Source organism: Hippopotamus amphibius, chromosome 4 (genome assembly GCF_030028045.1).
Source record: "Hippopotamus amphibius kiboko isolate mHipAmp2 chromosome 4, mHipAmp2.hap2, whole genome shotgun sequence".
Lineage (NCBI taxonomy): Eukaryota > Metazoa > Chordata > Mammalia > Artiodactyla > Hippopotamidae > Hippopotamus > Hippopotamus amphibius.
The window spans coordinates 49,168,798-49,195,354 of record NC_080189.1 but is presented as its reverse complement, the minus strand read 5'-3'; the positions used below and the strand labels follow the sequence as shown (position 1 = coordinate 49,195,354).

General features: G+C 43.2%; 1 protein-coding gene across 1 annotated transcript in view; it reads right to left on the bottom strand.

Annotated features, from left to right (window-relative positions):
- The window catches only part of JAZF1 (JAZF zinc finger 1), a 314,458-nt gene extending 289,906 nt beyond the window's left edge, over positions 1-24,552 (bottom strand). Inside the window, exon 1 of the mRNA XM_057733614.1 lies at positions 24,236-24,552. Coding sequence (XP_057589597.1) covers positions 24,236-24,350 — 115 coding nt within the window. The 5' untranslated portion in view covers positions 24,351-24,552. The remainder of the gene's footprint in view (positions 1-24,235) is intronic.
- Between the last annotated feature and the right edge of the window lie 2,005 nt (positions 24,553-26,557).

The window sequence follows — 26,557 nt, the reverse complement described above, 5'->3', positions numbered from 1 at the left end:
TGCACTCCAGCAGACTGGTGTTTTGCAGCTGCCAAGAGCTACGCAACAATATACTTAAATACCAAATCATCTAAATCGTTCAGCTGGAGCCACGGCTCCTTCACCAAGTCCTTACTTGTGAAAGGGTCTCTTGGCCCTGTTTACTCTGGAGGGGCATCAAGCATCTGTTTTCCTCAGAATCTGAAAGTCACTGGGTCAAGGCTGTCAAGGCCCCTTTTCACAACAGAGGAATCAGTCAAGGACTAAGAACGCACTGTGTCATGGTGGTGGTGGTCACTTGGCCAATTTCACGGGGAGGCACTTCGTGGCTTTGGCAGAGTCTGCCACTGTCTGCTGGAATAAACTTGGAGCCAAAATATTATTTGTCTATTTTGACTTGTGTACATTTTCTGAGTACAAGAGACTATTGATAAGGAATCTAGGGAGAGGATAAAATGTTTGTTGATTCCCCTGAAAGCACAAAATGCTCATTCAGTGAAGGGGGGGCATTCACTCATTATAATTAAGGATTAAGGCTACATCTTCTATAGCAGCGGTCCCCAAATATGCATCAGAATTGCCTGGGAGCTTGTTAAAACATAAATTGCTTGGTCCCACCCCAAAGTTTCTGGCTTAGTAGGTCTGGGGCAAGAGGACCAGGTGCTGAGAATTTGCATTTCTTTTTTTTTTTTTTTTTTTTTTTAGAATTTGCATTTCTAATACAGTTCCTATAGATATTGATGCTGCTGCTCTAGGAACCACACTTTGAGAACCACTGTTCTGTAACAGGAATACCTTCCTAGCTGTTAAGAAAAAGTTCAGATCCTAGGACACAGCACACTACCAAGCAAAGAAGGGAGTCATCGTTCTCATTAGATATTTGTTGAATGAACACACGCGTGAACAAGTCCTCCTCCATCAATAGCACATTTCCCACACTTCTGAACACCACATACAAATCAAGATGGCCTTCGACACCCTTCAACCAACCACGATGGATTTTTAAAACAGAAAAAGGATTACAGCATACACACACACCCCTGTGATGGTCTGCTAAATGTACCCAACATCTAAACTCTCCTTCTTCCTTTTAATAATAGAAGTTCCAGAGTTTTAGCTGGACAAAGGCTTGCCCAGTTACAAACTTTATTTCTCCACCTCCCTGCAGCTGTATGTGCCGAATAACAAGTTCCTCTTCCCATAGGCTGAAGAATAGACAAGGTGAGAGAAGGCCAGCTTCAACCATGAAGTCTAGGACCACACTCTAGAGCAGAGACTGGCAAACTTCTGGAGTGGGCCAGACAGCAAATGTTTTGGCATTGTGGCTCAGATAGTCTCTGTTGCAACTAAACTCTACCACTGTAGCACAAAAGCAACCACAAACAATATGAAAATAAAGCACTGTGGCTAGGTTCCAATAAAACTTTGATTTACATGCATGAAATTTGAGCTGTGTATAATTTTTATGTTAGAAAACATTTTCCCAACCATTTAAAAATGTCAAAACCATGCTTAGTATGTGGGCCACAGAAAAACAGGGGACAGGCCAAATCTGGCGCATGGGCCGTAATTTGCCAACTGTGCCCTAAAGGATGATGAAGCAACAAGAGAGAAAGATGTCCTGAGAGAGCCTCACAGAGCAGAGGTACCACAGTCTACTTCTGTTAACAACTGCATTTCAGGGTCACTGTTAAAAAGCTTAGTGTGCACCTATAGACCATGCATCTGCATATACAAAATCACATTTTGGGATGACAGTCTGAGATATTAGGACTATCTGAAATGAACAAAAATTTAAAGGAATGGAAGAGCCCTTTCCAAAAAATCCCTGATATAAGCTTAAACTCCACATTTCCTCGTAACCTTCTTCGGTGGCAGAACTAACAGGAGGAAACGTCTATCTTGGCGGCATCAACAGCGATTGATCTACTATCCCCTTATTCCTTCATAATAGAACCCTGGATGATTTACTGTGCAGAAGAATTACACTTCTCAGCCTCCCCAAGCTTGTCTGGGAGCAAGAACCGTGGGCCTAAAAGGAGAAAGGAGACCACGTGGGGCATGCACACACGCAAACACACTCACACACTCCTTTCCTGATGCTTCCCAGGACTCTCCCCAAACCACAGCTCATGAGCGACCAAGAGGAAGTAAACAGGCTCTTCCCTCCCATTAAGATAGTGGTGGCCAGTGTAATATAAGCAATAGTTGTTGGGTAGGCTTCCCAGAAAGCCCTTTTGGCCATCCTGGACGCCTGGAAATCAGGAGCATTAACTGGAGCTCTCGGGACCATGAGGAAAAGAGGAAGCAAATGGCAAAGATTTCAGGTGGCATGAACATCCTGGGCCACTGAAGAACAAGCTAAATCCAGAATTCTTTAGTGCTCAGATGTCTGTTACTAGCAGCTGATATGATTCTAACTCACATAGGCCCCAAATTGGATCCCATTTGCACAAATGAGCAAAGATAATACCCACATCCTCAGAGTGCACAACTCAGAGAGAATTCTCAGATATAAGAGCGCAACAATACACAGGGTCAAGAGGATGTCTTCTAGGGTGATTCGGGGAAAGCCAATTTTGCCTGAGGGTCCTATCCCCATCAACTTATGCTGACCCTACGACACCTCCCAACTGGTCCCCTAGACTTGCACTCCTATCACTGACTGCAGTTGAGAATTCAGTCTGATGTTACGTTAAGCACTTGAACGGGTGTCAAGGAACCTAGCTCCTCATTCTGGCTCTCTGCTAATGGCTTCTGGTCCTGGACCAGGCTTCCCTGGCTGAGAGACAGTTAGCTGGTCAGAACATCCCTGTGTACCAGCCACTGCTCTGGGCCCTGGGAAATGACAGTGCACTTGGCTGTGAGTCCCCACCCTCAAGGAGCTCACACGCAGTTAAGGGGAGACAGGAAAAAAGCAAATACATAAATAACATAATTCCAGTAAGTCCTACGAAAAAATAGAACTGGGCAATGTGATAGAATGAGGAGAACATGCGGGTTGCTCTACTAGCTGAGGTGGAGAGAAAGCCTATGAGCGGCTGAGACTCAAATGATAAGGAGATAGTCATGGGAAAATCTAGAGAAGTAACCGCAGGTGGGATTGAGGGGAACTGTACTATCATCACAGTTTTCCTGTAAATCTAAAACTGCTCTAAAAAATCACAATGCATTTTTTAAAAATCTAAAGAGAAACCCAGGCAGAAGGAACAAAAGCCAAGAGCTTGAGGCACAAAGCATACTGGCCTGAGTGTGGCTGCACCGTGGTGAGCACAGAGGAGGGAAGGATGGGGGATCTGACAGGAGGCAGGGGTGGGAGGTGGTGTAAGCATCATGAGGTGTTTGGATTTTCTCTTGTTGGAACGGGGAGGCTGGTAAGCTAGGGGGCTTGATATGATTGACACTTTTGAAAGATCACTCTTGCTGCTGCAGAGGACAACTTTAGGGGGTGGAAGAACTGATACGGAGGCAGGGAGACCAGTTAGGAGTCTGCAGCATTGGATGATGGTGGCCTTGGAGTCTCCACTGTCAGGCTCCTTCCTGATTACAGTAAGAATCATTAACACTTAATGAATTTCATCCTTCCTAGTGTATACAGTCTACTATACTGTACATTACATAAAAACTGGGAGTCTAGAATCTTATACCTCACTTCTAATGCTTAGACAATTTTTTAAAATTTTTTACCTAAAGCTCTAATTACTTCTCATATATAAAAACATCATTAGGAAATAAAGTGCTTTGAATTAAAAAGCTCTTTTAGCTTAGACTGTACTCTTTTAAAAGCAGCTACTTAAGTTTTGTTTACAATGGCAAGAAAGCAGAACCTAACAGAACAATGAGGTGATACTGCCCCCAAGGTGGTGAAAACCGGTTTTGGGTTGGGGAATCTCACTCTTTTATATATAAAGCGCAGAATACATATGGTACAGGAACAATATACAGTATAACTGCGCTTTTAAAATTTCATGGGTGAAGGAAATAGAAGACAATGTCTAAAATAGTTCTGGGGAGGGGCTTCATGGAAAAGGGTTGAGAAACACTGATTCACGTAAACGCCTCATCCAAAACAAAATACAGACCAAACCCCCACCATCACTCTCTATCCCCTCATCCTCCTTTCCTTCCCAGCACTTACCACTACCTAATATGACATACGCTGTGTTGTGGTGGTGGTTATCTGGGTCCCCTGAAAAGAAGTAGGGTCCAAGAGAGCAGAGGCTTTGTTCACGGCTGTGTCTCCAGCACTTGGAACAGTGCAGGCACACGGTAGGTGAGGCTGACTGTGTGAAAGCTAGCTGTTGGATTAGATGTTCCCAAAGGTTCCCTCTGCTGTAAAGTTCTATTGATTCTAAGATGCCTTTAATAGCACTGTTAGCCACAAAGCATCATTTTTGATCCATCCCAGGAGGCCATTCCTTGCATACCAAAATCATCTCATAAGAATGTAGCCCCCTTTATGACCCCCCCACCCCCACCCAGGACCAGCTATGTTTTAGAAAGCCTTCAGTATATTTATCAAAGCAACTCCTTGGTCAGAAACATCAGTGTAACAGAACCTCATGCTGCATCAGGTGATGAGGACTAGATTACAGGATTTCTGACTCACATTCAGCCTCTACTTGTCAGGAGGGAGGTCATGAATTGTTTGGGAGTCTTTCTTGGAGAAGAAAAGTTCTTGAGCTGTCTGAATATCACAATAGGCATAGAACCAAAGCATTTTTTGACCTGAGAGAAACCTCAGAAATCATCCATTCCTGCAGCAGAGTATAGCTCTTGTTCTCAAAGTCCAAGTTTACATTCTGGTTATTTTCCAGTGAGTGACAATGGGCAGGTTCTTTACTACCCTTTGGCTCAGCTTCCTCATCTGTAAATTGAGAATAACTGGTGCATGCCATAGGTGAACTAATTCATGTAAAGCACTCAGAACAACAATGCCTAGCACCCTGTAGCATTCAACAAATATTAGCCATTCTCGCTATAAGCAACTTTTTGGGTTTCACTTTTGTTAAACTTAAAAAAATTCCTTTAAAGAAAAGTTTACCCAAAAGCCCTGTATGTAAAGGAGAAAAACCACTAGGCATTTCTATAGAAATCCTAAAGCCCCAATAAACAATGCTAGAAAACCAGCAATTAAGCCCAATGCACATATTTTACTCCCCAATAAATGAAGACTCAAGGTTGAAGTGACTGGTCAAAGTCACACTAGGAACCCCATCTCAACCACTGACCCTCTTGTGCCCTATGCTACCAGGTGCCTCCTCATTATGAAGGAAGTACAGAATGTGTGTGCCAATGGGACTGTACCGCTGTCATAGGAGTGAGAGGTCACGGGTGATGTGTAGAAACCAGAGTGCATGAAGCAGAGCACTTGACCTTCATAGACAATTATGGACGTTCACCATATCCTGCAGAGCACAGCAGGAAGTCTCTCCAAGGAATCCCTAATAGAGGGTTATACAGCTTCTACAGCTTCTGCTTGAATATTTCCAGAGATTCCTCTGCTTTTCCTGATAGACTTTGCTACTGATTAGCTCCAAAAGCTAGAATTAGAAGCAGTATATAGCTATCCTTTATTCCTGAGGACTCTCACCATTCCCCAGGGCAGTAAGGTGAAAGCTCTGGAGTCAAACCTGACAAAGTTACTTACCCTCCTTAAGGTTCAGTGTCTTGACCTATAAAAAGCAGGTAATAACAGACTCTTCCTCACGGCCTGAGAGGGTAAAAAGAGATAATGCCTTCAATTGTGTTTAATAGTCCCTAGCATATCATTGGAGCTCAATAAATTGTAAATCCTATTAATTATTATTATAAATACCCACTCATTAAACCACAGGATTATATGTCAGCTATTCAATGGAAAGGCAAAATTCTCAAAAGTAGACTTCCTTGTTCATCTGAGGCAGGAACTTAATAGCTATTCACCCAAATTAGGTCCTCCCTTCCTCCCAGTAATAGAACTGTAGTTAGGCCCTGCTGGGGGCTACATACGCCAGCACCTCTGCAGCTGCACGGAGCAATGCAATTAGGTTCTCACCAATGAAATTCAGTGGAACGACAGGTTACCCTCGGAGGCCCGGGCCATAACACATTGTACGTGCCCTGCTCCACACACTTTTTCTTTCCTCCAACATGAACACAAAGGGTAATTCCCAGGGAAGGACCCCAGGGAACACCACCTGTGCCATGTACACGTAGACGGGGAGTAGATGCTGGGACAGCAGAGAAACAAGATGAAAGGAACCTGAAGTCCTGGAGGACTGCATGGAACTGAGCAGCCTGCCAGTCTACCCTGGATCCTTATGTGAAAGAGAAAGAAACTTCCTGGATCTTTAATTGGGCCTGTTGTAATAGCTGAGCCTTTTATCCTGGGTGACCCCCTCAATGGGAGCAATGACAGCTGAAAATTTACAATACTTTTGAACAGGCTGATGGCAAGATCACAAACACCATCCGAGAGGCAACTCAAAGGACAGGAGTTAGAATATTACAACAAAATTTCTTTAAATGCCCTTTAAATCTTGTAAATATACCATGAAAATTAGCATCTGTACTTTTACCAACTTTTCTGAAGTATCAATAACATAAAGCACCCAGGGTTTCCTTAAGTTTGTAGAACGTCTGATTAAAGGCAAAGCATGGAACTTAACTCAAAACCTTTAAATTTCTATGGCTTCAAAAGTCTTTTATTTCAAGGCAAAATGTGAAAGGGAAAAAAGAATGATCAAATCTGTTTTTAGGAACAATCTATTCTGGTCCTTGGAGCTGATGGCTTCATGGCAGAAGATACATGGCAGGATACAATTCAGTGGATCTCAGTTTAAGTTCCTATATCATAAGCTTAGTGCTGCTGCAGAATGGGGACCAGAAATGAAACAGTGCCATGAACGATGCCTTTTGGAGGCTCATGATTTAGTGAGGAGAAACAGAAGTACTGAAATAACAATAATGGAATGCTGTCTGTAGTACCTGTCACAGCAGATAATAATAAAAGCATTATCAGCTCACATTTATCAAATGTTTAACATGTTCCAGACCCTGTGCTAGGCCTTGCCACTTACTTAACCACCACAACAGCCCTATATGGTAGATACCACATTTCTCGCTTTGCAAATGAGGAAACTATAAATTAGTAAGTTGCCCAAAATCACAGAGCAGCCCAACCAGAACCTGAGGTGTCCAGTACCAGTGACCATGCCCTCAGTCACCAGAAGGTGTGATGCACAGTGGGAGAATGGGGAAAGCAGGTTCCCTGCTGGCAAGTCAGCCCTTTTCCATCCTCTGTGATGCTGGCTCAGAACTGGAGGAAGAGAAGCGGCACAAGATCCACCCCACAAAGCAGTCCCAAAGCTTTTCTAAAGTTCTGTGTGCTGGGAAAGGGCATCACAGGAAATGTTCTCAACCTTCTGAGCCTTGCCAAACAGCTTAGGAGCTCAGAGGACAAGCATAGAACACTGAGTGACCTAAACCAAAGCCTTTGGACTCTTCAGTTGACTTCAGAATGGAAAAGGGGTCATCTCTAAGCAGAGAAGTAGATTCCCCTGTGGTTTGTGGCTAAGTAGGAATCATTTAACTGCTTTTAAGTCTTAATTTCCCCATGTGAAATGCTTATTCATTCCTCACTGGGGACTTCCAAGGTGTGCTTCCCAAAATCTCTGGGAGCAACTTCGTGTTTATACAGTATTATGATCATTTTAGGGAAAATTTATATCTCTGTACTAAATTTGAAATGATTTTGGATTTTTTCTATTTCTTATAAAAGATATCTGTGATAATGGGTCACTATTCACTCACATGTCCCCCTCTTCCCCTTAGGAAGGAATATATTTCCTTGCCCTATCAGCTCTGTGCCTGGCCATGTGACTTGATTTGGCTGATGGACTGTTATAGACATGACATGAATAGAGGCCTTTAAATGAGCTTCCCTGGTTTGGTGTGGCACTTGCACTCCAGCGGCCACCATGAGAAAAGCATGCCCCTCTTAGCTGCTGCTCCTTCAGCTTGGTCCCCAGAATGAACACATCAGGTGACTTGTGCCTGGCCTGCGTAGATCAGTTGATGGCAGCCTGAAGCTGAGCCAACCAGCTGAAACCAGCTTCCACCAACCAGTCACCCTGTAGACCAGAGAGCATGAGAATAAGAGCTCGGCAGCTTAGTGTTGGAAGCTACTTAGTTTGGGGATAGTTTGTTATGCTGCATTATTGCGGCAGTAGCTGACTAATACATCATCATTTTATATTCATTGGAAAGGCTAAATTACAGGTACAAATGTATATATTTCTGAGTATCTCACACTGATTTTTCCCTTGAATTGTATTAACTGCACAGGCATTCCTGTGCATTTCACAATTACTTGAACAAAGATATTGGCACGTTAGAATATAGAGAACAGGTTCACATATTCTCAATAAAAACAAAAGCTCACTTTGACAGTGAAATGTTTACACTAACATTTCCCCACAAGATGCAGAAGAGAAACCACTATTTTTCATGGAAGAGCTACATAAAATACCACCTCTTTCAGAATACAAAAAGGTACTGATGGTGAAATAATATCTTCAGGTTCAAGGTCTAGGCAATCTCTCTCAGTAATTTTTCTGTCCTTCTGTCAATATGTTTTAAGTTACTGCTGTCAAGACCATTCTCTCCTCATTTCACCCCACAGTGCCTCCGCCCCCTTTCTGCCAACGTTCATATCCACTAAAATCTAGGCAAGATTTCACAAAGCTCCAGAAAAATTTTAAGAAATCCATAGGTCCCCAGAGTTTGAAAACTATACCAAACGTTATTTTTTAATGCATCATGATTATTAATAAGCCTATTCCAAAATAAAACAGCAAACACTAAGTGAATTATGTTAGTCAAAACTTTTTATTTCAACAAAATATAAATAGAGCTTTAACGTTTTAAAAAAAAAGCAAATTAGATTTGAAGAGATCTAGAGGCCAATTAGGGTTTCCCGATCTCTACAGGGCTTTGAAGGTGGAAATAGGGTCCTTAAGCCATTTGGACGTGACAAAACTATAACCATAATAAAGCTGCACAACATTCCACATCATCTTTTGGGGCTGGAATTATTTTAACTCCTTCAGGTGACATTGGCTGACACAGGTCATCATGCTGAGGCCCCTGACAACTGCTCTTATCCCACCCTCCACCCCCTCCTTCCTTTTTCTCTCTGTTCCTACCACCCCAGCCTCCCTGCTGTTCCTCAAGCACACCAGACACTCCTGTTCTGGACCTTTGTCCCTGCTGGTCCCTCTACCTGGAACATTCTTCCCCAGACACCCGAACAGCTTGTTCATCCCCTACTTCATTTAGGTCCCTTCCGAGATGCGGCCCTCTACCTTATCTCAAATAGGCCTCTCAGCCTCTCTCTCCTGACTCATTCTGTTTTTCTTCACAGCGTTATGACTGTTTGAAATTATCTTATGTATTCGTGTTTTGTCTGCTTCTCCTGGGAGCACGGACTTTGTGTCGTTCACTACACTGTCCGCATAGTTGGTACTCATAAATATTTATCAAATATATAAATTGAGAGTTTTAGATGTTGCTGCACGAAAATGCAGAAAAACAAAGCATTTAATTACTTACCAAGTCAGATTGTGTGTTGGACAAAAATTTTTCAAGACTTAGAATCCATGGGGAAGGAGAAGGAAAATAACTAAAGGGATCCTCAGTAATAAAAGAGTTGGATACCATTTTTAAATTCAATTACCGATAAGTCTCATAAGCCTGCATCGGCTGCTTAACGGTATCAGACCCCAGCATACTCTTTAAAGGGGAAAACCAGTGACAATATATTCTATAGGACTGAAAAGGATTTCAGTCACTGTCAGCTACCATTTAGGAATAAAGCATTTTAAATATCCTCTGCAATCAGTAAACAACTCAACTACTGCCACTCAAGCCTCTAACACAAGGCCTATCCTGGGACTTCCCTGAGAAGCTTCCAGAATTTGAGTATGTGACATTTCAAGAACTATTATTAAAGAGATGCACAGCCACTTAACGAGAACATGGCATTTTGTTAGAGTCCTGCAGTCATGCTTTTGGATTTCTTCATAAAAGTCCTACAAATCCTTTCAAATGATTCACAATAAACCATCACAAACAATCCATACAAAACTGTCTCCTGTTTTTCCACTGCTCAGTTGGTACAACATGAAAAAATTATGTTTTCTGTTTATATAGTTTAATAAGCCTCTCTAGGCTCCTAAAATGCCTTTTCTCCCAAATAGAAAATTATATTTATCAAATATGGAAGTCATTTTTCTAATCACATGATCTAACGTCTCAAAAACTTAGATGTAGACAAACAATACTAAATTAAGGCTGGTATATTTTGAAAGAGCAAGAATTTGTGTGTGGAATGTTTTAACAGCTCATGGATTCTGACGACCACTCAGTATGACTTATTCAAACACAAACCAAAACCCTACCAGGGAAATCGAATCTCATCAAATATCTCCAAGTAAAAACGCTTAACAAGAAACAGAAATGTATAAGGTTATTTGGATTCATCTTCTTCCATTGTATTATGAGAACAAAGAGGACAGAAGAATCTGAGGAATGTGGCACTGGGAGCACCATCGTGGATGCAAGAAGAGGGTGCAATCCTAACAGTATTAACATGCATGGGGTGTTTCCTGGTTGCCAGACCTTTCAAATGCATGTTTTTATTTAATCCTCATAACAGCACTCTGAGATAAATACAAACTTTCCTCATCTCACAGAAGTTGAGATCTAGAGAAATTAAATAATTTGGCCAAGGTCACACAGGCAGCAGGACTGGAGGCAGCACCTGGGGGTCTTCAGGACCACCCTACAGAAATGCCTCACACAGCTTTCTCCAGAGGCAATGAAGGCCACTCACTGCAGAGCTTTCTTCTCTTCAGAATTCTCCAGAGTTCCAACAGCTAACACACCACACGCGTGGTATCTCAGTACACCTTGAGATGCATACTCTTACTTCCATTTTAGAGATGAAGAAAATGAGGCACGGAGAGATTATATCACTTGACAGAAGGAGCAAAGTCAGGATTCCAAGAGAGGCCAGCCTGCTCTAGGAACCCCCAGCTGAACTGCTGCTCCACGGCTGTGCTCTCAACCCCTTCTGGCTAAGCTCTCTTGCCTGCTCCTGACTTTAAATCACCTTGGATTCTTCATCTATGGAATTAGCTAGTCAGACTAGATCAACTCTAAGTTTCCTCCCAGTTTTCCAGTGATACACTATTCAATCCACCTGCAAAAGGTTGTTTTGGTTTGGTTTGGTTTGGGGGTTTTTTTGCCGTGATGAAAACACCCAGGATAGAGTTTTTGAGTGGTCCTTTTTTTCTACAAAGGAAGGAAATACCAGCGAGAATGATCCTAATATGCTTTTGGGACTAAGGCTCATTTTTGAGAATTTGGTATAAAAGAAAAATTTTATATCATAAAGTTTTCATATTAAAAAAACAATCAACCATTTCACAAAGAGAAATGGAAAAAATATATATGTTACTATTCTTTCCATTACACTTTATGTAGTTTGCATAGCTTCCTTGCTGGAAATAATGGTTTTCAAAGTTTACTCTGCATCTCAGCATTCATATGTACTCTATTATAAACACAGGGCCCGTTATCACCATCTCTTATTAAATACAGTGATTAGTTGCAATGCAGTAGTTTCCTTGCACAACGTTTTAAAACCCATCTGCATTAGTTGCAAACATTTAAAGATACATTCCACAAAAAATTTTAATTCCTAGCTTCTGAAAGTAGCAGTAATAACAACAACAACAACAACAATAGAACTAGAACCTGCGGACAAAGGACCTGTACTCCAATATGGAAGCACTGGGGTGCAGATCAGCGGCAGCTGCCCTTTTATAAGTGAAGCAAGGTCTCTCCAGTTTGCCAGAGTTCCCCCTACTCCAAATTACATTAAACTCGGCCAGTTCACTCATACACTGTGTCCTAAGGGCTTCTGGGTTTGAGATGCTTAGGCCACAGGCTCCCCAGTTTGAGCGTTTCTGCTCTAACTACATATCTGAGTTGGTATCAGGCCTTCATACTTGCCTACATTAAATGCTTGCCTCCAGTAAAACTAAAAATTACATCTATTAGAACAGAAACCCAAAAAAGGTTACAGCTCTTTAAAAGTTCAATTCCTTTTTAACACTCCCTAATCCTTACAAAGTTAATTATTTCATTAGTGTAAGCCAATGGGTTCCCAACCTTGGCAACATAATAGAATCAACTCTGAAGTGTTAAAAACACAGGTGCTCAGACCCAGACCACCTCTGGTCAAGCACATCAGAAGGTGTGGGGGTGCAGCCCAGGCATTCTTATTTTTTCCAGGTTCATCCAAGTGACTGTTCTTGTTGAACACGACTGACGTAAACTCTGCTGCTACACAGGGTGTGACATAAATCAATACAACTGATTCCCACAGACGGGAAACATTCTTTTTACTTTATGACATACATAACTTAAACACTTAAGATGCTATCATCTTTCCATTTTGACAAAATATCATTTCTTTATTCTAACATCTGAAATGAAAGGCACATATAACTTAACATCTCTTGACCAAACTTTTTGGTCTGATGTTTGCATATTTTTACAGCAAACATTTTGGTGTGGGCCCCCGAAAGTGCTGAAATGAAGCCAACATATAAACGGGAGTTTCCAGCCCAAGTAGAACACTGAAACACATTAACTTCAATCACACACTGTCAACCAATGGGTTTAGTTGGTGCCAAAATCCAGATGTCTAGTGTCAGAAATATTCTATCAAAGGATCTACTCGATAAAGATCTAAAACCTAAACTATCTATAGATTACTTGGGGCTAAGAAACACCTGTGTGACACCTGCTGGGAGTCCTGAAGAGGAGCATTAGCCCACGACACACCAGTCTGTCAGATACCCCAACAAGAGAGTAGCTCAACAAGGACAGAGGCGTAGAAAAGTTCATCTGGAATTTTAGAGGTGAAGGCTTTCTGTAATGTGCATTTAGCTTGAGTTTACCAAGAAGCTTCAAAAACCCCATCTCCTTTATTTGATGTTTGATACCTGAGGAAGCATGGGCATAATTTATGCTTATGTATGCTTTTTACCAAGGTATTTTTACTTAACAGTAAGCTGTACAAATATGTCTCTACAGATTCCCCTGCTTTCACCATTTCTTTTATAATTATGTCATGTATTGAGAATCAGGCAGCTAAATTAGCTTTCGAGAGCCTTTCACTAAATGAGTTAGATAAGAAAAGAGGGGTTTCAATTTTTAAGCCCAGATGTGCTCCTGCACCAGCCGTATGAGGTCTGATGATACAGTAATGTGACCTAAAGTGTGCCCTCTCTGTGAATGCCACCAGGTAAATGTCTGGTAGGGAAGGCTCTAAACACGTGCCAAGAAGTCAGGGCTCTTAACTCACAATGTTTATATACTGGGTCCACTTAGGGGTATCATTGGTCCGAACAAATTTTTAAAATAATGCACATGAACATAATGGTATTATTTTAATTTTGAAAATCTAAAGTAAAAGAGAAGTTTGTAAGTGTTTATAGTGTTAGGTATTATGTTTGAAAAGAGCCTTCTACCCCCAGATAAATAAGTATCAGTATAGGAAAGAAAACTTGTTAGCATCTTTAGACAATTCAGTAATTATAACCATTTTAGAATTGCCAAATTATTGTTTTCATTATTGTTACTGTGATGCTGGGATGCTCATGGACCCTCCTAACCTACATAAACATTCTCTTAGATGTCTTGAAACACTTCTATTTCTACCAGAAGTAGTATCTCCCCCCAAATCCAAATTGTTCCCATTGGACATGCAGCCATTCTGTATGTAAGACACTTAGGTACACAAGAGCCTCCTATTAAAATACAAACATCTCATAGAAAGTCACAGTTTATAAAGAACAAGTGCTAAGATATATGGGGACACCGGAGAGCAAAGCCTGGCTGGCCCTCACTCCCAAGCATTTTATTGGCTGTGTACTTCAAGCTGGGTTATCTGGTCCATGTCTTGGTCTGTGTCAAATGGGACTAAGACTGAATTCTTAAGCAATACATATAAAGCAACTAACCAGCACATCACGAGTGGGCACTTAACGATAACAGTTATTGTTGCTGTTTTACACAAATAAGATTGTCAGAACTGTACAAGTGGAATCAGGATTCAAAACACAGTTCTGGCCAGTTTCACAGCCCCAGCTTCTCCCAACCCCAGTCCCTGGCCTCCTTTACACCAAACATCCCTGACAAAGATGTGAAGGATGCAAGATACATTTTTGTCCTAGCATTGTTTAAGCCCTAGAATGTTCTAGGGCTTAAACAAATATTGCAGGTCAGGCAAAAAATGATTCAACTAAGCTTCATAATATTCTCGGCCGGGAAAAGGACGAACCAAGTTCAGTTCCCAAGTGTAAAAATAAAGAAATGGATTTCTTTTTCAAGTCTCTTTAAAAAAAATTCTTCAAATTTCCTTAATATAAACTACCCTAGAGTAATTTCATAACTAGTGTTTGTGTGTGTGCCATTAACACATACACGTAAACAAATAAATATATAAGTCCTCACATATGCACACCTCCGGAGACCATTAGCTTCAAAAATGTTTTTCACTGCCCAAAGTTACCTTTGTAACTCATTCTTTCTACGGCCCAAGGCATTTATTTTTTATTTTCATTTCATTTCTGAAAACACTTCTTGAGGAAAAGGCTAGGAGGATGGCAAGGCCCAGTCCTACAGAAAGGGGCTGAGTTACTGGGGCAGGCAAAGTACACAGGTGGTTACCATAAACTATGGTGCACACAATTCTGGCAGAGATGTGAGCCAGTGGTACAGCACAAAGAAGGAAGGACCAATTATAATGATGCTATTTACTGAGGAAAATTTTTCTGTTTTTTAACCTTACCAAAATAAACAAGCATTCTAGTCATATTTCACCAGATGAGGTATTTAACTAATATGGTAGCATATTTAACTCCAAATTAGAAGTTAGCTTCCATCCTAACTTCTAGGATGGAAACGTCTAATTCATAGCTTGCTGTGAGGGTAAATTAGATACTGCATGAAAATTATTTAGAACTGTATCTGGCACATTGTTATGACTCTCTAATTGGTAGCAAGAAATGCACCCAAGTTTTACCGGGCCTGCAGCTTTAGACCTTGTTTATGAAAAAAAAGTTGCAACATTATAAATACAAAATGCTTAGAAAAGTGATTACTTAGATTAAAAAATCACAACAAAATACAAAATTTAAAAATTGACATTACCAAAACACCACAAAATCAAAATCCAGAAAAAGAATCCAGTATGTGAATTAATTAGCCACCTGAAACACTGCTGTAAACACTTCTTTCAGGCTGCACACTCTGATTACTTCTCATATGACAATGATTCACATTAATATCATTTTCTATATGGCACAAAGATAAATCAGTTTTTCCTCAAGCATAAGTAATCAAAATTTATTTTTAATTATTGATAATTCAGAAAAGTTACTCAGCCTCATAGCTCTTTATAATTCCGTATATATTTTTAGGATTGGTATCAAATTTGTAGACACCTATTAATTAATTAATGCAGGGGACACAGGTTCAATCTCTGGTCAGGGAAGATCCCACATGCCGCAGAGCAACTAAGCCCATGGGCCACAACTACTGAGCTTGAGCTCTAGAGCCCGCGAGCCATAACTACTGAGGCCACGTGCTGCAACTACTGAAGCCCACGTGCCTAGAGCCCATGCCCCGAAACAAGAGAAGCCACTGAATTGAGAAGCCCGTGCACCACGAGGAAGAGTAGCGCTCCCACTCCCGCTCACTGCAACCAGATAAAAAAGAGCCCGTTTGCAGCAATGAAGACCTAATGCAGCCAAAAATAAATAATAAATCTTTAAAAAAAATGGTGCATTTATAAATGTATATTTGCATTATTGAGTATATTCCTAACAGAAAGAACTTCCACATCAAATACACGTAGATAAGAACTTACAAAAAAGCTTACAATTTTATACATCTAATAAGCAGAAGAATTTTTCAGACTAGATTCTGGCTCCATACCATATTCAAACCATATTCCCACCAGCAGAAGTCACGGTACAGATTCATGCTGCAATACTGACCCACCCCTGCCCCTCTGTGTACAGACCCCAGGTGAGCTGGCACACTGGCACATCCCAAGGTGGATGGCACTCCTGGGAAGGGATTCCTACCCGAGGATAGCTAGGAATAATTTAACTAGACATAGAGACGACTGTGAACCGAATAAATACCTCCCAATCAACCCAAACTAAAAGGTCCCCAACGCAACTTCCCCCTAGCTATATCTCAGAAACACTTTCAACTCCAATGTCATTGAATCCAAGGAGAAATGTTACAGAAGGGATGTCAAAGTGGAAAAGGATAAACCTAATTGCTGTTAAAATCTTACAGCCTACAAAGTTTACAAGTTATGATGCCAGCCATGAATGCACAGCTGTGAGCACTGCTAGGGCTCCTCCAGGGCCTGGGAAAGGGTTGGGCCCAAGCAACGTATTCAGAAATGGTGAAACACGTATTGTACAAGAGAGGGGTCCTGGAGCTTGTGATTCATTACCTTCACAATAAATCTACCTCTGTGGTCTCCAATATTATTCATCATTTATCTCAGTCTGTACATGTCTGGTCTCTCCAAATAAATTTAAATTCCTTGGAAACAGGAAGTATAGTCTTGAGGACTGTAGAAAGAAAGCACTCAAAAATGTATGTAGTAGTCCTCACTACCCACAGTGATCTAGAGAGAGAGACAGATGTATTATATACCCACATTTAAATACCCATGTGTGTATATATATACACATATATGTGTGGTGTATATACACATACATATATAAATATACACATATACATATATCATTTATATATGCATTATATATTATTTGTATTATATATTTTATATATATAGCATTTATCTACACATTATGTATATACATTAATTCTATATATGTATAATACCAAAGAGAGAGTGAGTCTTTTCAAGTTAACAACATGGTATCCAGATCTTGTCCCTTCAAGGAGGTCTATCTCAAAAGAAAGGTACTGTTAGAGCCTGGCACACAAAGAACAGGGCTTCCTTTAGGAGGCCAGTGGGTGAGCCAGGCCATCAGGAAACTATCAATGCTCTCTGGTGCTGGACAGAGAGTCTGTAGTTAGTGACCCAAAAGAGGCACTTGGATTTCTGCCAAAGTGGAGAGAGAGTTATTGGGAAGACTTCATCTTTAAAGAGATATAGGGCTTCCTAGGTGGCGCAGTGGGTAAGAATCCTCCTGCCAATGCAGGGGACACAGGTTCGATCCCTGCTCCAGGAAGATCCCACATGCCGCGGAGCAACTAAGCCCGTGCACCACAACTACTGAGCCTGCACTTTAGAGCCCATGAGCCACAACTATTGAGCCCATGTGCCGTAACTACTGAAGCCTACGCGCCTAGAGCCTGTGCTCCACAACAAGAGAAGCCACGGCAATGAGAAGCCCGCGCACCAAAACGAAGAGTAGCCCCCACTCACTGCAACTAAAGAAAGCCAGTGCACAGCAAAAAAAGACCCAACAGAGCCAATAAAATAAATTTATTAAAAAAATAAAAAAATAAAGAGATATCCATTAATCTGGTCTGTGCTTACAGCTGGACTTTAAAAAAAAATAGGTGAAAACTTTTGCAAGATTACAGTGCTTCGTACAAGGGGAAAATATAATTTTCTTTCAACTGATTTAGCATATTAAATGAAAGGCTTTTTTAAAACAAACGTATAATAAGTTTCTGACATTTTCAGTTTCCAATTTTCAAATTCTAAATAAAACAACATTTGCTATTCAACACTTCAGCCAGGTCAATATGGAACAAATCTATTACCTCGTCAAGAAACAAAATGTATTATCTGCAATCCAGCAAGTATCAATATTTCTTCAGTAGGACCCAAGCCATGTCTGCACTGTTAAGATCTGAGGGCAGGGGTAAGGATGGGGTGGGGAGAGAAATCTAAGCACATGTGGCGTATGATTCTCGTCCTAAAAGCAAAAGCTGGGAAAAAAGGGAGGATTTTAAGGGCTTCAATAGCATGGTGTCCTGCCTCTCAGACCTCAGTCTAACACTCAAGGCCTGTGGCTTCTAGACAGTCCTAGGAAAGCCCCTCTCATCAAGTGTCACCAGCCTGCTCCAGCCTAGAGGGTTCTCCCCGTCTTCTGTCATCAACAGAAGAAGCAGGTTTTCTGAAAACAGCTGTCAGTTTGCACGTCTAGAATTGTCAAGGTGGGAGATGTCACCAAAATATATTCACTCTAAAGGAAACTAGTTTCCAAAGAATACGAAGGCTTCTGTCAAGTTAGTTGGGTGTAGGCAGAGCTTTCTGTCTGTACATTTTAGTCACATATCAGAAAATCATGGACACAAGAAAACAACCAGAAGCTTGTGAAACTTATGAGACAGGATGTTTGCTGGCAATGTTTTATAAAGGGTGATTTGACTGCTTTCAGGTGACAAGTGGGCAAATGGAAAAGCCGCTGAAGACGGTGTTTTGGAGAATGCCGTGAAAATTTTACACTTAGGGGTCCTGCACTCACACACATGCACACACTTAAAACCTCCCCAGCTCTCTACCTGGGACCGTCTAGTGAACCACAGGAGGGAGGAACAGGGCACCTTGCCACCAAGCCACAGGGTACAGGCAAAGAGCAGGGTGGGCAGTGACAAGCCTTTAATTCATTCATTTATTCATTCAGTCATTCATTCTCCCCACAGGAAATGCCCTCCTGGGAATGTGCCCACAGGCCCAGGGCACAGTGCCTCTTTCTAGTCTTGGGTTTTTTTTTTTTTTTTTCAAATAAATGCAGGCCACAGAGAAAGGCCATGTTGGAAGCCGCTGGCCTTGACACCATCTCCCAGTCCACAGCGGCAAAGGCCTTTGCCAGCATCTAAAGTACCTCTGGCCACACGGAAGAGAAAGTGGCCAGTGGCCGCAACCCCAACGCTGTACTGTGGAAGGGTGTCCCATTTGCAATTCTGTCTTTCCTGGGATGGGGCTGGTGATTTTACACAGCTGTAGGTGGACACAACCCACATTCTATTAACCTCTAATGTAGACCTTCATAGGATTCCAACATACTTATTTAGCAAACACACAAAATGGCAAAAAACTGGATGACGTACATAATTTAATACTACTTAAGTAAATGAGTACTTTACACCTATTAGCTCACTTAATCCTCATCAGCCACCCCATGGGGTAGGTGTTGTTATTATCCTCATTATACAGAAGATGAAACTGAAGCTTAGTGTGGTTAAGTCATCTGTCTGCAGTCAAATGGCTGACAAGTGGCATAGGTGCATATTCAAAACCAAGCAAGCTGGGTTCACTATGAGGCCTCTCAGATGATTCTCATTTCAAGGGTTCAGAGTTACTTTCTAAAGGAGGAAACAGCCCACTTGGGTCTGGAAAGGGAGTAGGGCCAGTACTGTCTAGTTCTTCACCTGTTTGGCAATTTGGCACAAGCCCAGCTCTGCATACCTGTCTGAAATTCAAATACCAGCTCACACTTACCAGCTATGGAAACTTAGGCAAGTTAAGTAATCTTTCTGTTCCTCAGTTTGCTCACCTATAAGGTGGGGATAATAAAGGCCTACTACATATCATACACCCATCTATTCAGTATTCAATAGTGCTGCTTTAAGATAATGCAAATTTTTACCAAACTGTCCTTGGAGCCAAATTCTACATTATTGATAGAAACTAATTTATTTTTCTTTCCAGAGACTTTGACCTTTATTACTTAGATGGCTTACAAATCTGTCCTATGAAATGAAGCAGCATGGATGTATTACCCCGGTTTTAGAGATGAGGAAACTAACAAGCAGAGACTCACAACAAGAAACCTGCTGACATTCCGGATCAAGACCCACCAGATCACAGCTACTGCAAGCCACTATTAGTCAACAGTACTCCATCTTCTTATGGGGCCCCAACAGGAAAATCTTAGTCAACAATAGCAAAACTGAGGCTCCTAACATCTGGGGAGAGTTCTAAATGACCTGCTAGTTTAGTACCATCACAAGAATAACTGAATCCGGTCAAATCTGTGTTTCAGTTTAAGAGGTGCAGGCTGCCTTAGGGCCTTTGCACTATCTGTTCCCTCTGCCTGGACCCCAATGTTCCCTGTTTGTCCTCATGGCTAACTCCCTCACTTTTGGCAAGGTTTTGCTCACCTATCAGCTTCTCAGTGAGGCCTATCCTGATCGACCAACTGAAAATTCCAACACTTCATCTCCCAATCCACCTTCGACTGCTCTAATCGGTCTCTTTTCCATACCACTAACTACCTTCCAAAATACTATATAATTTACATCTTATGCTGACTCTTTATTGTCTGTCTCCCACCACTAGAAAATAAACTCCCCAAAGGTTGGGATCTTTGTTCACCAAAATATACCAAGTGCCTAAAACTATGCCTGGTACAAAATAGGTGCTCGATATATATTATTACATAAATAAAACTCAAAATGCAGAGGTACTTTTACAAATGTATCAAATAATCAAATCTATTAAGAATGATTACACAGTTGTCTTTCTGAGACCAAAAAGCCAAAAGACTTCACAGCACTGGGATGCACAGACGGAGCAGACAGTGCTAAATTTAGTGCTCTCAGTGTTTCTAGATTCCTAGCTACTGGTTCAGCTTCACCTACCTAGGATGTATGTCAAGAATGTTTCCACAAACTCAAGTATTTACTCACAATAAAAAGCAAACATATCCTGATAAGCTCGTCCCATCTCCAGGAAATAGAGCCAGACTATGAATGAATTGATATCAAAGCTGATGGAGAAACACTTCACAGCTGCAGGGCTGTGGGATTTCTAGATAATTTAAGTTGTGGAGAGGGTTTTAGTTAGGATATTCAGCTTGTACACAGAGACAGGTGCTCCAGGACTAGACCAACAATGAAATGCAAGGCAGAAAACAGGACCTCAGATGCCACACTCCTCCAAGAGAAAGGAAGAGAGCTAAAACAGAGGATGGTGAAAATCACACTCCCTTTGGCTCCACAGCCCCAAATCCTTGTTCCTAATGGGTATGGGTAATTGGTTACCAATAAGAGCTAAATGTACACGTATAACAGCTACTCTCAACTTAATGCACTTAATTAATCCGAACTAAACAACACGGTTATAATTCAAACTATGGGCCCTGTACACTAAAGGCCTTGAAAAATCTGTCAGGCAAGAAATATGCCATATTCCCATCCATAAACCTTCATTTCATTACTGCTTAAGGATTCTGACTAGTGGTTACATGGTAATAGCTCAGAAACATCCTCAAGTTGGACCTGCCACCGGAGCACATCTCTGATACTCTTGTGATTGCTAAATAACAAGCTACTTGAAAAAATTTAAGATAATATTAACATGTATCTCTTAGCAGTCTTTTCATGCATCTTTTTTAATGTGCCCACTTGATGACAAGGACACAGAATTGGTAAATCAATCATTAAAAACAATCTCTCTCCAAAAATTTGTAGACTGACCCCCAAACAATAAATTCCACTTAACAATACATGTAGCATAGAACTTTCACCAAATGCCTTGGCTGATATATTTTCACTCATGTCTCATCATCACAAGTGTATATACATGACTGCCTAACAATCAGGTTGTCTTTATTCCTCTTGAGGCCAATTCTTATTTCTTTCTGCATATGGGGCTGTCTTTGAAAGTAAGGGGTCTCTCCTCTGTTAAGGTACAGAACAGTTTCAGTTGGTCTCTTCATCCAGGGACTTTTAAGCGTTTGTTCATTTTGACATTTATTTTCCATAGTTTTCTGGTTTCAAACTAATTCCAAAGTATAGTAATTGTCAGCCCCTCCAAATTCACCTGTCATAGCTATTGTTACAAACTTAATTGTTCAATATTTTCACTAAGAGAAAGACACTAGCCCTTTGGGGGTGACCACTTAAAAAGTTTTAGAAAATTTATGGAACCCTTAACCCTCTTAAAAATGTTTGCACCATACTGAAGACAATTTATACAAATTTAAAGAACTTGTGATTCATCAAGAGTTAGTTTTAAATTATCTAACTGATTACAGACTTAAATCCTCAAGAAGGATAACTGTCTTTAACACATTTTAATAAATATAATTTATATTTTCTTTTAACCAGCTAGTCCAGGTAGGCAGGCAATATGGAGAAATTATTACTCACATTATAGTTTATCCTAAAATAACTGTTAATGAGTGAATGGGATATGCAATGACAGCCTTCCCTAAGTCAAGAAATGTTATTTATGTATTTAGATAATAAATATTTATTCTATTTATTATTTTCTATTTATTATTGAAAGCAAAAGAAGCAACTTGCACTAACAAAATTTCCATTGGGGCTCTGCTTTACTGGAGTTTTAGTATTATTTTAAACTACCCGACATGAAAAATCTGATTTATCCTTTAAGCACCTTCAGTTATGACTATTCAATCACGATGATGAATCGGCAAATATGTCACTCCATTAAACTCCTGCTTTTAAGACTACCAAAACTTGCCTAGCTCTCCTGTCACACCTTTTACTAGAGGAGATGGCAAAAGTTATTACACGGATGTTTTAAAACTTTGTGAGTTTCAAAACCTGGACAATTACTCATCCAGATTATCTTTTGAAAGACGTTTTGTAGACATTTGCAATGAGTATTTCCCAATCTGGATGTCCCATCATATACCCATTCTAAACTACCATTCAACGCTTACTAAGCACTCAATGTATGCAAAGAGAAAGCATTATACTAAGAGAAGGAACATAAGGCTCGGCCTCAGTTTATTCGTGCATAAATACACAGCAGTCGTGATTTATTCTCTCAACTTTGTAGAAACGTGAGCTGCATCCACATGACAGCATCCATAGCATTCATTGGGAAATGACTTTCTGGGGGCAATTTACGGGTTCTCTGGGTTAGACAGCCCCGTTGGGGCTTCACGCGGTCCCGTCACCTTCCAGCCCACACAGGACATCTCGTGGGCGCCGGCCACACCTTCCGCAGGTGGCTGGATCGCCCGAACCACACGAACCCGAGCCATCCCTCCTCTCAGGGGCTCAGGAGAGGAGCGTGTAAATGTGTGCAAGCGTTTCTGCGAATGAAAGGACTTGTTGAAAGGCCCCGGGGTCTCGGGCAGGAAAGGAAAGCAGCCGCGCCGCGGGGCGCCCCCTCCCCCGCGGCCACCAAGTGCCCCGCGCCCGCGGCGCTGCGCAGGCCGCCGCTGCGGATCCCCGGCGCAGCCGGCGCACCTCGGGCCTAGCACCATTTGAAAGGCAAATCTCAGAGCCGGGGCGCATTTAAATGCCCTGCCCCAGGTCCCGGGGGATGGCTCTCCAGCAGACGCAGCCGCAGGGGCCTCCGGGGCGGCGCGGCCCTGGGCGCTGGGCGCGGCCCGCGGGCGCACCCGGGACCTCAGCCCGCAGCGCCCCGGCGACCGCGCCAGGCCGGGGCAGACGCGGACGCCCCCAGGCCCGCGAGCCCTGCCGCCGCCGGGGGAGAGGGCGAGCGCCCCGTCCTCCGCCCGCGGCTCCGGCCCCCTCCCAACGCACCACACCTAGCAACCGGCGCTGACAGGACGCAGTGGCGGCGGCGCCGGGAGGAGGAAGCGGAATGGCTGCCGCGGTGGAGCCACCCCCGCCCCCCCCCCCCCCCGCTCCCACCTCCCCGCGGCTGCAGCCGCCGCCGCCGAGCCCTGACAGCTCGAGCCGGGCGGAAGCGGCGGGCGGCGTGCAGCGGCCGCCCCCGGCCGCCCCGACCACCCGGGCCAACTAACTCCGCGCTCCTGCCCAGCGCCCTCGGGCCGGCCGGCCGCCTCGCCGGCCCCGCCGAGCCCTCCGCCCAGCGCCCCCTCCCCCGGCGCCCGGCCCCGCCGCCGCATCTCCCAGCCGCCGGCTCCCTCCTCCCGCCGCCCCCTCCGCGGCGCAGCCCCACTCCCACCACTTCGCCGCGGGCGCGCACGCCCCTCGGAATCCCCCAGCCCGCCCGCGGCACCTCGGGGCGCCCGCCCCCTCCCCCACCCCACCCCTGCTCCCCGCCCCCCCCAGCACCTCGCGCCTCCGCATCCCGCCACCCCCACGCCCCGGGCTCGCACACACCCTCCCGCCCCGCCGCCGCCTTCCTCCCCCCTGACCACCCCTGGCCATTCTGGGGTTCTCGCCTGGGCAGGAGTTTCCGCGCGCCGGCACCCCCGCCCACCCCCGGGCCATTTACCGATGTGGTTGTCCTCGATGTGCTCGATGAGGTCGGCCAGGGTGGGGAAGTGGAGTCCGCAGCCCCCGAATCGGCAGGTATTGGAGAAGAAGGAGGCGGCGGCGATGCCTGTCATGGTGCTACATCGAGAGCCCCCCTGGTGTCGGCTCAGCGAGCGCCGGGCGGGCGGGCGGGCGGAGGGAGGGAGGGAGGCAGGGTGGGGTGAGGAGAGGAGGGGCTGGGGGAGGGGGAGAGAGGCGGGGTGAGGGGAGCGGAGAGGACGGGACGGAGGGAGAGGGGGCGAGAGCGATGGAAGGGTTGCGAGGAGAGACCGAGAGGCAGAGGGGAGGCGGCGGCGGCGGCGGCGTCGGGAGCGGCAGGGGGAGGGTGGGGTGGGGGTTGGGGTGAAGCCGCCGCAGCTGGGAGGAGGGACCAGGGCGCGCGGCAACAGCTGTGCGGCCCCAACCTCCGCCCCTGGACCGAGGCCTCACCTGGGAGCGCCTGCCACCAACTTTATCTCACTCGGCCTGCCCTTCACAGCTTGGTTCTGTATATTACACTCCTGGTACATATACATCTATTATTTACACTTACATCCCTGCAGTGAGAACTCAGGGAGTTACCCAGGCCTCTCTCGGGGACATTTGTTTGCAGCTGGCCACCTGTCTAGGTTTGACACTGGACATTAACAGGGGACCCAGGAAAGGTAATTGTGTGGACTTTACCTTTACTCTTTAAACCTTCTTTAAAAAAAAAAAATTTTTTTTTTCCTCTGGAGGTTTGTACTAATTGATTTTAATGAAGTTTCCCTCTAGGCCAGAAGAAAATCTTAGCTTTATTTAAATTTCAAAATAGAGTGCTTGATTGTCAAGTGCATTTGCCTGTGTTTTACACGTGTACCACGTTTGTAATACTCCCTGCTCCTTTGGGAAAATGAAAACTAAAATAATTTCATTTCCACAATTACAATACCCCACTGCCCTCTTTGGGAATTAACCCATCTGTCTCCCTGGAAGCAAAACTATCCCGGCAGAAAGGACAGTGCATTCGTTAAGGCTAGAAGGAGTAGAAATAGGATCAAGGGACATATTTTCTCTTCATTTAAAAGAGAAAGATTCTTCCAGTCAATCTAGATTACACCATCCTGTGAGCATTTAAACCTTAACGTTCACCAGTTAAGCACTTAAGTTGAATCAGGTAGCTTCTCTGAAACCAGCATTTTGCTAAGAATCAATTACGTCCTTGTCTCCAACCCCACTCCCAATTTCACTATTTTACCTTTAAAGCTTGTGTTCTCCAGTAGCACTTTTACAGGTGCTTACATATTATCAGCAGTTTATGATCCAACAGTGCATTTTTTCATTATGCAAGTATACTGAATTTAGCTTTTTTCTTTAGGACAAATTTCACTTACCCTCTGGTGTAGATACATAGAGAAATAGTATTCCCCTCTCCATAATCTATACTCATCCCTAGTGTTATTTCTAGTAGGAGTCTTTAATTCTTTTCATTTGAGAATTTAGAGGAAAGGCACCACAGAAAATTTTTCAATCTCACAGTCACAGTGATTGGGGGTGATGAGTGCCCTCACCCATGGCATTTCCTCTTTTTGAGCCCATCTCTTCTGTCTGCCAGCTCACAAGGTAACAAACTTGTGCTGAGATGAGAGTTGGGTTGGGTGCGGTTGGGGCAGTTGTGTGGCTGAAGTTCAGTTTGGTGCCAAGAATGATTTCCTGGGCCCACTTGGGGGTGGAGACAGGGCCCGGGTGGGCCTGATAACGAGCCAGGGACCCAGTTGGCGGGAGACTGGAGCCAGGGCCAGACAAGGGTCTAAAGAGCAGGAGTAAGAATTCTAGCTCTTGAATTAGAATTTTGGCAGCTGTGCAATGCATTCAGCTGCCCAGTCTGGGAAGGCCTTCAGCTAAGAGCAGGCAGAATACACACCACACCAAGTAATAGGACAGGGAAACGCAATGCAAAAGCTTCAGCCAAAATGAAGCCAAAACAGCTTCTCCCTAGAGATCAGTGTTGGGTACCCCCACCATGAGGCAGTAAGAGCGTTCAGAGACAGAAAGAGCCAGAAATGTGCAGATGAAAGATGAAGGAAGTAAGGGGCCTGGGTTTCACTAATGTTTAAGTCTCTACTACCTGCTATCAGTTTCAGTATTCCTGAACTAAAACTTTCATAGGCCAAATTTAATAAATAGAATTTTTCAAATGAAACAAGCCAAAATAACCTATAAAATGAATCAAAATTTTGATTTTTAAGATTAAAATTTTCTTTATCTTCTGCAATTTTTAATATTTTGTAAGGACTCAGTTTATTTTGCATAAAATAACTCA